The sequence below is a fragment of the Mus caroli genome, chromosome 10 (assembly GCF_900094665.2).
Source record: "Mus caroli chromosome 10, CAROLI_EIJ_v1.1, whole genome shotgun sequence".
NCBI classification, from domain to species: Eukaryota; Metazoa; Chordata; class Mammalia; order Rodentia; family Muridae; genus Mus; species Mus caroli.
The window spans coordinates 7,173,394-7,184,995 of NC_034579.1; the positions used below are offsets into that span (position 1 = coordinate 7,173,394).

Genomic DNA, 11,602 nt, shown 5'->3' on the forward strand with positions numbered 1-11,602 from the left:
GTCCTATAATGAACATGCAGGCATATGCTTAGGAAAATTAGCATTTACATGAAGAAGGAGAATTAACCCATTAATCTTTCCAGATTATTGATAGATACATTTCTGTCATTCATCTCATACTACTGGAAGTTTTTATTTTTATTTATTTTTTAGATTATATTGGTGTTAGTTTCCATAGAAGCCTTTATTAAGCATCATTTCAGGTTTTGCTATGCAAACAAAATTTTTATGCATCCGATTGCTGGTTTGAAGACTGAGGGTACTGAGATAAGGCTGAGTGATTTGGAAATCACTGAAACTAATTAAAAAGTGCTTTATGCAATGTCCACATCACTGCTTAATTAGTTGACTACATCAGGGGATTTGGAGATGTGTTGGAAAAGCACTAACTGACATGGTGTAACTTCAGTAATTTTAATCATTGTGAGAACAGTGGAAAGAGTGCAGTTATGCCAGTCTCTCATTCGTGTGCAGCAAGAGACTTAACTGCTAAAGGGATTTGTATGGTGTTGCTAGGAGAATAGCACTTCATCATTCCTAACAAGCACTGGACAGGTCCCTGGGATGCTTGCTGGGAGAAAGCTGGGCTAGAAAGTACCTGGAGCACTGAGGGATGGCCTACCTTAACCTCTGAATCCTTTGCAAGGAAATTATACAACCTGAACTGTATCACCACAAGGGGTTGGTTCCAAGATAATCCCCTTCTACAGACACCAAAACCTAAGGAAAGTTAGGACTTTTGCATAAAAGATTAAGTAAAATTTGAATAAAACTTAGCATATCCTCCTGTATATTAATATGAAATCTCCACATTAGTTATAATGTGGAAGTCAGTGTACATTCTATGGTGGGGTTACATGGTTAAGGATAATTACAAGGGAAAAATCTGTACACAGTATTGATTCAATATTTCTAGAGGAGTTTCACTCCACATTATGTTGAGTGTCCAGATGTAGAACCCACAGGTCAACTGTATTCACACAAATTCGAGGTGCCAGTAATTAGTGTCCTGTCCAGCCAGAGAAAGACAATGAGATTGATCTCCTCACAGAAATACAGCTTTTGAAGTTGTAAGTTTAACATAACTACAGTCAAGGTAGAAAAACCACAGAAAACTAATACATAATTCTTCATCCTCTGTACACAATGTTAAAGGACATTTACTTTTTATTACTATAGATGCTCTCATATTTTTGTCTGCCAGGCATAGTAGGACACACCAGAAAGTCCAGCACTCAGGAGGCAGAGGCAGGTGGACCTCTGTGAGTTTGAGGCCTATCTGGTCTACATAATTACATAGTTAGTTCTGGCCAGTTGGAGCTACACAGTGGGAACCTGTTTCAAAAAATGACAAAGAGAAAAAGAAAAAGAAAGAAAGAAAAATGGAAAAACTATGCTTGTAATGTTTATTTTATGCAATTTATCTGTCCATCAACAATCACTGTTAAATTTTGCAGTATTTTTATCTTTTTATATGATTTTAAGTCATATTCATCTTATTTCTCATCCTCCCCATACATCTGAAGTTCTAGACAATCAACACCTTGAGCAAGATGCTTTCTATACAACAAGAAACTCTTTCTCAGGCAAACTCTTCTGTTTTAGATATTTTTCTTAAGTTTTGCTTCCAGAAGCAGAATTTATTTTCCAGAAGTTAACTCAGAAGATGTGAGCATTTCTCAGACCTTTGAAAATAAAATGGTCTAAGAGTCAACTCCTATCAGCACTCGGTGTGATACTTAGTGTTCTGTTCTGATTGCATTGTGATAATCGCAGTGCGTGTGCAGTTCAGTCCCTCCCATTCAGAAGGGTTGCACTCCCATGCTTCTGATACTGAAGCTTGGCTTTATGGTCCCCACTTAATAGCTCTGTAATATTCTCTTCCATAAAAGAACTATAATTACCTAGCCATTCAGATTTTATTGTTGGACATTTAGGATGCTTCCAATTTTTCTTATTAAGAAACAATGAGTAAGAAGCCTAGGGTTTTCCTTGGCTGTTGCTGTTTCTATTTTAGATGGTTCCCCTATGATAGATTCCTAAATGTGTCATTACTAGGCTAAAAGTCTAGTAGCGTGGGTTTTTCTTAGAAACACATATTATAATTTTGTGGTAGGACAATGCATTAATTAAATGCATAAGTATACTGGACTCACAATGCCCTCAGCCTCTTTTCAAATCTACCCCATTTATAGTCACAAAATTGTTTTTTTTCTCTCTCTCTCTTTTCTTTCTCATCCCTACCAACAGGAAGCAAATGAGAACAGTGCTTTTTAACTTAGTCTACACTTATATCTGTCTCTTGTCCAAAGTATAACAAAATAATTTGGTAAAAATGCTCATGACTTTAGTTAATGACTTGTATGATATTGATAGTTAGTTCTGTGCTACAATGAAGATGTATCACATCTCAAAATACACATTAAAATTAATTGGGATTGATGGTATTAAGTTCCTTTAGAAACTGGATCTTCAGACCAGGTGGTGGTATGCCTTTAATTCCAGCACACGGGAGACAGAAGTAGATAGATCTATGAGTTTGAGGCCAGCCTGGTCTACAGAAACAGTTCCAGAACAGCCAAAGCCACACAGAGAAACCCTGTCAAATAAATGAAAACAAACAAACAAAGCAAAGTGGGGGGAAAAAACTGTATCTTTAAGAGATATCATTGTCTACATTGCAAAGAGCGTTTGATAAAAGGTTAGCCCCAATGTCTGTCTTCCAACCTGATTGGTGCTTATGCAGTGCACAGGATGATGAAGATCAAGGGCAGGGTGAGATGAATTCCTTGTAGACTTGCAGCCTTGAACCATGAACAAATGAACCTCCTTCATTGATAATTTGCACCATTTGTAGAATTCTGTTACCACAGCAGAAAACAGAAGAACACAGCTGGCAAGATAGCATTCTAAGTCTCCTGGCAAGAAGAGCAGTACCACACTAGCTTGGAGACTGCCATTCATTTTTAGAGTATTCTGTTTTCAATAATAACTTTGTTTGTTTGTTTTTTTTGTTTTTCAATTTTGTAGTGTTTCCATATTGGGTTAACTTGTCATGTTAGTGAGATCAGAGAAGACTATTCCAATTCAGTTTCATCCACAGTAATGTGGTCTATATGTAGAGATAGATCCTAATTTATTTTCATTCATTGTTTCCTAGGATAAAACTTCTCTTTTTCCCTTTGGAAGTTTGCCCCAAATGGTAATTCACAATCCTGAATATCAACCAAGAAACTGACTCTCAATCAAGGTTAGGGAAAATGTTATGTTTGTCCACTTTTGCTCTGCATCTGCTCTGTGTAACAGGCTGGCTTAGAACTCATGCTACAATTTCTGTCAGGCCCACCACACCCAGTTTTTCTCCAACTTCTTAAATCTCAATTATCCTTAAATGTATTAGTTCTGAGACCAAGCTTCCGGGACCTTAACTTACTCCCATTCTGTTTCTCAGAAACCTGTTTCTACACCATGAAGCCATCTGAGCTTGCCTCCAGAAAAGGCAGCATGATGTAGGAGGCAAGTAATGTGTTGAAAATCTCTGAGATCAGCAATTCCCAAGTGTACTCCAGTACATGAGCCATGTCCAATATAGAGCAGCAAAACTTCTCAGATGATCCCTAGAATCATGAAATAAACAAATTCTTGTTGTTGAAGCCACCAAGCCCTTGTGGTCACTTCTTATAAAGGTGTACTGTAACAGCAGATAACCGATGACTATTTTCTATAACCTTGCAGTTTATGACCCTGACAGAACAACGGTTTAATTCAATTAAGAAGCAGAACTTCCCAGCCCAGGGAACGTTCAGTGCAGGTTTGTTCCCTCCTGAGAGGAATGATACAATATTACACCTTAGTCTCACAGAACAAAGCCAAATATTTGTATAGTTCAGGGAGAAGGATATTATCTAAGGCAGGGAAGCCACTACTCAGGAATTCTGGTGTGCATAGAAGTGATGCTAAAGATGGAACCCATATACAGTCATGGCTTAACTGGGCAGGACTGAGATCTGTGAGGTCCCCTGCTTTGTGGAAATATGGATCAAAGTTAGCTGGAAGAATAAAATTCTCTAACCTTCTACTGTACCTATACACTGTAATTTCTCAAGTGTTACTGTCATATAGAGATGAAACCCTGACAATAATTTCATGTAATAAGCACAGAATATACCTGCTTTCATATTTCCTGTCAATACTTTTATCATTGTTAATTTGTCCTTTTAAGATTTTTGTTATTTTTAGTGTGTATGTGTGTGTGTGTGCTTGCATGAGTTGGAGTTACAAGTGGGTCCTTCACAAGAACAATATGCTCTCTTAACTGCTGAGCCATCTCTCTAGCCCACTAAGATGTGTTTTTATATTTACTTATGTGTATCTGTGTGAATATGTGCACATGGATGTGCTGGTATGCATACTGCTTCCTTTTTTTATTTGTGTGGAGGCCAAAAGAGGATGTCTGATGTCTATCACCATTTTCTACCTATTTCTACCCAGGCAAGATCTCTTCATGAACCAGGAACTTGCTTTTAATTAGGTCAGAAGCTAGAAAACTTCAGTGATCTTGCTGTTCTTCCCTACTCTGAGATAAGCTTATGAGCATTTGTAGGGATACCCAGTTTGTTACTTGGGTTCTGGGATTTGAACTCTGGTCTTCAGATTGCAGAGAAAGAATCTTAACTGTTGAGTGACCTATTCAGCCTCAATTTGTCTTTATTGTTTTGTTTTTATGTTTTGAGACAGCTTTTCTCTGTGTAGTCCTAGCTGTTCTGGAACTCACTTTGTAGACCAGGATGGCCTCAGACTCAGAGATTCACCTGTTTCTGTCTCCCAAGTGTTGGGATTAAAAGTCACTATACTGGGTGACTTGTCTTATTTATACCAGGCTGTTAGTAGCAGCCACAAGTCTCTTAATCATGTTTAAATTTAAATTAACTAAAGGTAAATCAAAATAATTCTTGACTCATCAGTGTCACAAGCCATAGTTAGGTGGCAATAGCCACATGTGGCTAGAGACTACATTAGTGGGCAGCAAAGAGTCATAAGAGTTCTACTAATGTAGTGACCAGCACTGCTTTATATTATCTTCTACTTTACTGGCTCCATAGATGCAAATTTGCAGGGTTTCAAATTGAAACCCTGGGTTTTGAATAATTCACAAGTTAGCAGTTTGTGTAAAACCTTGTTGAATACACTGACTGAAGATGACAGCTATGAGTCGATCACTTTTATTGCATGATAAAATTTCTGTCAGGTTGATCTGTTTTGTACAGATCAGTGACATCTAGATCCTCAAAGCAGGGTCATGCTTGGTAGTCTGTCAGCCAATCCCTTTATCTCATTCAGGATCTTATTCAGGATAAATTGGGAAGTGAATCTCAGTATTCATATTCCCCCTATTGCATGGTCCAGTTCCCAGGCTTGGATCTTCACTGTCCCAGGACTTCCTCAATACTTCCTTCCACCTTCACCGCTTCCAACAATTTAGCCTCATTATTCTCCTTCTACCAGGCTTGGGTTTGCTCTTATTCTCACATGTTCTTCCTTCTAGAGAAACTCCTGTCTAATGTTAGGGTGTGGCTGACACTCATAACCTTCACATCTTTAGTCACCTTCCCAGTGAGATTTCCTTTGCTCATCCTTTCTAAACTATAATCATTGAATTCCATTGGTTCTTACCTTCTCTATAGTTCTTATGATCAGAGAATAATGAACACATACCCTCCCCTGCTTCTGATGCTCCCGCCCTCCTCCTCTTCCTTGTCTTCCTCCTCCTCCTCTTCCTCCTTCTATTTAAACCATTTCTACCTCTTCTTCTTCAGTCTATTTCCTTACATTGTGCTGTAAGATCCTTACATGTAGGTACTTACTAAATAGTTATTGAGTGAAAGAAATATATTTTATATAAATATAATCATCTTCAACTTTTCTTTTCAAGATAAGAAAAACAATTCTATACCCTAAGAAAATACAAGTCAAATGATTATTTAATTAAGAATTGTCTCAGCATTCGGAGATTGGTAGATATAATAAGGTTAAGTTAGAAAGCATTTCTTAGAAAACAGAGCAATGAAAAGTAATACAGCATTAATTGCCAAGTAATGAGATTCAGGCATTGTGCTAATTAAGAGGCTCTAATTCCATTGTTTCTGGTTTCTACAGAAAAATATAGAAATACTGCTACTGGTCATTCTAAATAGCTTGGGTTTGTAAATTAGGAGAGTGCTTGAGATTTATTGGGTTTTTTTTTTTTTTGAAAACATTATCCTCTATGAGTCTATTTTGGAAGGGAAAAAGTCAAATCCATACATGGCAGATAGGTTCGGCCTATAGTTCTCATGCCTCTTCCCACCTCTCAGATAGGCTGTATTTCTTAGTCTCCCTATAAGCCATGCTGCAGATGCTTTCAAAGCCTAAATTGAAAATAGGTCTACACCAAGCAATTCCACCAAGAACTCTTAAATATTACCAACTTAGACGTATCTTACTCTATTTACATATACGGTCATTATATCAAATATAAATATTACTCAAAATAGAATATCCTATGTAATAAATATTGTTCTTATCCTCTTTCACAAAAGCTCATTATCTTGGATTATTTATCTGTTTCACATTGATTTCTCTCAAGAGAATGCATGCTTCTAGGTCATGAGCCATAGATCAGATCTTTCTGTTTCCAATTGCTTTTATGTACAAGTTCTATACATGCAAGTGATATGAATAATTAATGTTTAGGCTATTCTAAGTATTTGCTAATCTAAACACAAAAAAACCTACACCTTTGTCATGCAGTTTAAAAATGGTGCATACACACACACACACACACACACACATGCCTTTGATATCATTGTGAACACATCTTTATGCTATATAAGCTTGGTATGAACCACTGATTTGAAATGTCACCATGACAGGGCAAAGACAACTTATTTACTTTTCCATCATAAAGTGTACTGGAAGATGGCAGAAAGCGGCAATTCCCTATGCAATAACGAAAATTATCATAATAGTTACAGCGTTGTGGAGTCTGCATTAACTAATTCCTAGGGGGAAATATAATTTTGAGTGGTCCACTAAGCCCCTGAACACCTTGGAAGGACAGGCTCTCCTTTGTGGCTTGACTGAGCAGTGTACAAGCAGCATCTGCCTAGCTAGAACCCACATCTGTCTATAGTTCTTGGTATCTGTGCCCACAAACATCATGTTGGTTCTGTGGCCTAAGATGATACCACCCACTCCTCTCCTGACCTTCATATTAAAGTTGTCACAGAGGAAAGGATCAAATCAGTGTTGCTTATATGTGTCTGTGTTTATTGTCACCTAAGTATGTACCTTTCCCCTCTAGCTCAAATACTAGATGTCTGGCTGCTCTGTTTGCCTTTTATCTATTTTTATTATCTCTTTTTGTGCAGGCTAGTCTTCCTAACATATGGGAACATAAATCTCATAGTGGGAGGGGAATATATACATTTACTTTACTCAAGCTGTTTTATAAGCTAAACTTTCATTCCCACACACACACCAAGAACTCCCGCTGCTCCCTTTGGATCTTGTTCCCATTAACAATCTTTAACGGAACAAGAGATGATGGCCCACCCCAAGCTGTTACTTTAACGGTTACCTGTGCAGACTTTTTTAAAGTTGGGGTTTTCCAAGAGGTGTCCAGGTAGGCGGCACTGGAAGCGATGTTGCCAGAACTCGGGAAACCAAGGATTCCTTGTGTTGGTGTCCAGCCTCAGCTTCAGAAAGTAGTCATCAAACGACCTGACCTCTGGAGACTGCAGCTTTATTGTGATTCCCCCATTGGCTTCCACCTCATAGCCTTCGATGACTTCATCTCTGTCTGCCCATCCATCACTAAAACAGTGCAGGGGTTGGGGTGAAGAGAGAAGAAGACAATGTCTCATGAATGAGTTCAGAGATATCTATAAACAAAACAATTTATAGATGCCAAAATCTACTTTAAACCACTGTGACTCCCTAGCATGCTTCAGCCTTACTAGACAAGAAAGAGGTGTGGAAAGAGAACCTCTTGCATGTGTATTTGCAAAATAACAATCATTTGCATTGGTGACTACAGCTAAAGTTCACTGAACCTTTCCTGGTCAGAAGATTCTACTAATCACTTTCATGGGACAGAGATGAAAAGCTTTCAGAAATCACCCAAGGTTTCATTGGGTCCAGGTAATCTGGTTCCCACGTCTAGTGCTCAAAACTCGAAATAATAAAAAGGCACCTCTTAATAACTCCCCACTCCAGAGGCAACAAAGCCCAGGAGCTCACAGTCTTTACAGTAAGCATGTAACATGTGTGGGGGACCCTGCAGGGAGTCCCGGCCGTGAAACAAATGTGAAGATGTGAGGATGAAGATTCGGTTCAGAAAGACTTTATCAACCTGGATCAAAACTTCAGAGATTCTGATGTCCCATGAACTTTAGCTGTACTCATGGACACTGTCATGATGTTTGTCATCGTTTTCCCTATGCAAATACACAAGCAGGCAGTTTACTCCCAACAAATTTAAACACATTATAATTTGGGAGGAAAATCCTGTAATATAAGTTTCCAGCACACAAGGAATGATAATTTCATTAAAATGTAACCCAAGGTACATGTCATTTCTTTCAAAAAGATGAGTTTTAGAGATAAGTTATCTATAAGGGCCTGTGGCAGTTTCAATATGCTTGGTTCAAGGAGTGACACTATTGGGAGGTATGGCCTTGTTGGAGTAGGTATAGCCCTGTTGAAGGAAGTGTGTCACTGTGGGGCTGGGCTTTGAGACCCTTCTCCTAGCTGCCTGAGGATGTCAATTCTTCTCTTGGAGGCCTTTAGATCAAGATGTAGAACTTTCAGCTCCTCGTATGACATGCCTGCCTGGATGTTCCCACGCTCCCACCTTAATGATAATGGATGGAACCTCTGAACCTGTAAGCCAGACCCAATTAAATGTCCCTTATAAGAGCTGCCTTGATCATGGTGTCTGTTCACAGCAACAAAATCCAAACTAAGACAGAGCCAAAGAAAGTGTCTGGCTCAGTCTCAGTTATACAGATAGCATAAAAGTCATTTGGGCTATTAGCCACCTCTGGTCCTGGTTGTGGGAGCTTGGAGGAGCCTCTGGCTATATCCATATGGTAAGGATTATGTAGACTATTAAGTATTCCCATTCTGGTTGTGATAGTTTGATTATAAAGGTCATTTTAATAACTAACCACCTCTGGTCTTGATTGTAGGAGTTTGATATGGCCTGGCCCAACAGATAAAATAGATCACTGGCCTACTAATCAATTCTTTTTTTTTTTTTTTTACTTTGTTTTCTTTTTATTTATTTACTTAATTTTTTAAAAGATTTATTCATTTATTTTATGTGTATGAGGCATTACAGATGGTTGTGAACCACCACTTGGTTGCTGGGAATTGAACTCAGGACCTTTGGGAGACCAGTCAATGCTTTTAACCACTGAGCCATCTCTTCAGCCCATACTAATCAATTCTGATTCCCAGCTTTCTGGATGGAAGAACAGGTTGTACATCTTGCCCATTTGAAAGGCAATCCTGTCTGCTGAATATTCTTGGTCTCCCTGGAGATATGTGGGTGCAAGGACCTCTGGGCTGTGTTTACAACAAAGGTGGTTTCAACATTACAGTCAATCTATTACAAGAGTGGTATGTTGTGAAGTAAGAGATTAATTTTGCAGTGCCTGCTCCTGGGAAATTATTCTCATTTGGCTTCCACAGAAGTGGCTGGAATATTTTCTCAGTGCTATCCCAAAATAATAGCATTTATGGGAAACCACCTCCCTCTCAAATATAAAAGAATCCTCCCACTCACTAAATCTAGTGGGTTGAATTTTTAAAATGTGTTCACCTTCTAGAACATTGACATCTCCCATGAGAGATGTAGTATTCCACTGAATTCAAGTGTTTCTGTGAGCTGGGGCTAAGAGGGTGTCAGTAAATATAGTACCAAGAGCTGAGCACACAAAAATGCATGCTTAATCCAAGACTATTATTGTTATGAAATATAAAATAGCAGTATAATGCGGTATTCTGTGGTGGGAGTAAGGGGGTATCTGCCCTACCCATGTTCCCATGAGGAATCAATCACACCATGAGACAGACCTAATAAAAGTTTACTGGGAGAAGGGAGGGGAGCAGGGACATCAAAAGAGGACAGGAACAGAGAAGGGGGCAGAGAAGGACAGAAAGAGAAAAAAAAAGAGAGAGAAAGAAAGGCTGCCTGGGAACCCATGGAGACAGAGAATGAAGGAAGAAGAGGGCCTGGGGTAGTGAGCAGTCCTCTTCATACACCTGGCTCACACCTGACAGGCTGCAGGCGGTGATGCAAGCTGTTGCTAGGTCGCTGTTGGGCTGGGCAGAGCCCAGCAGAATTGTCTGTAAGCCAATAATTATGGTGTGTGAAAACCATTGGACTCAACTGTACAGAAATAAAGTGGTTTGTAAATGCCAAGGGAAACATGGCGGGGGGTGGGGGGAGGGAAATACTACAGGGAAGCCTGGGGAGGTTAATCTGGGTGACTAGGCCATCTGGGTTTGTCTATCATTGCTTATATAAATTATTCTCATAACTTCTCACAGAAACTGCTAAGCAAAGTTCAGCATACATTTCAAAGGAATGGCTCCAGACCTAGGAAGAAGGATACAGAAGGATATCCTAAGCTTATAAAACCTGGCAAGCAGTTGGGAGATTTACATCTCAAAGAGGCAACAAAATAATTCATAAATACAGGTGTGCCAAAGTAAATATATGAATAATGGAAGTCAGGACCTGCCACCCAGTTTAGTGGAGCTAAAGGGCATGTTAAGACCATCTTGGCCAGAGAGTAGAATTATTCCTAGGCATGCAGACACAATAGTGTGGCGGCCTGCAGTGAAATGTAATGTTATAGATTCTGCTACGGGAAGAGCCTTGTTTGCTTTTCACAGAGCAGGGAACTGGGCTGAGTACATTTGACCAGCACAGCTCACTGCTTGTTATCTGGGAAAATGTGTCCTCTCTTTAGCTGAACTAATTGGTTCAGTTCCTCTCTAGAGGAACCACTGTGAGCTAAATTTTCAACAGGTCCAGAGTGGTGATAGAGAGACAACAGAAAATGTGTTTCATAATTTAAGGAATTTTGAGGCACAATGTAGCCTAAGCAGACCAGAGCATATCAGCATGCCTCTAATCCCACAAGGAGGAACACTTCACAGCCCTGTGCACACAGCCCTGCACACACACAGCCCTGCACACACACAGCCCTGCACACACACAGCCCTGCACACACACAGCCCTGCACACTCACAGCCCTGCACACACACAGCCCTGCGCAAACCCCTTTCCTTTAGCTGTGTTTACATCATGGTCAAGGTGATACTAAACTTCCATTGAGAATAAGATATGTTATTTTCTGCCTACCTTAGTATCACACATTTCTGCCATTTTTAAAGGTAATTTAGATAAAAAGATCTTTAAATAAAAAAACAGATATGAAACAAAAATTACAAATCCTACAAGGTTAAAGAAGTGGTCAGTATCACCATGAGGAAGAGCTTGAGAGAGCAGGCTGGTGAGTGAGTGTGTGTGTGTGTGTGTGTGTGTGTG

The 11,602-nt window shown here is 39.3% G+C and overlaps 1 protein-coding gene across 6 annotated transcripts in view; it reads right to left on the reverse strand.

Annotated features, from left to right (window-relative positions):
- Grm1 (glutamate metabotropic receptor 1) overlaps nucleotides 1-11,602 on the reverse strand; it is a 380,897-nt gene that overhangs the window by 86,248 nt on the left and 283,047 nt on the right. For all 6 annotated transcript variants that reach the window (XM_021174013.1, XM_029482996.1, XM_029482995.1 and 3 more), the window contains one exon: nucleotides 7,619-7,854. In XM_021174013.1, the coding sequence (XP_021029672.1) occupies nucleotides 7,619-7,854 (236 nt within the window). The remainder of the gene's footprint in view (nucleotides 1-7,618; nucleotides 7,855-11,602) is intronic.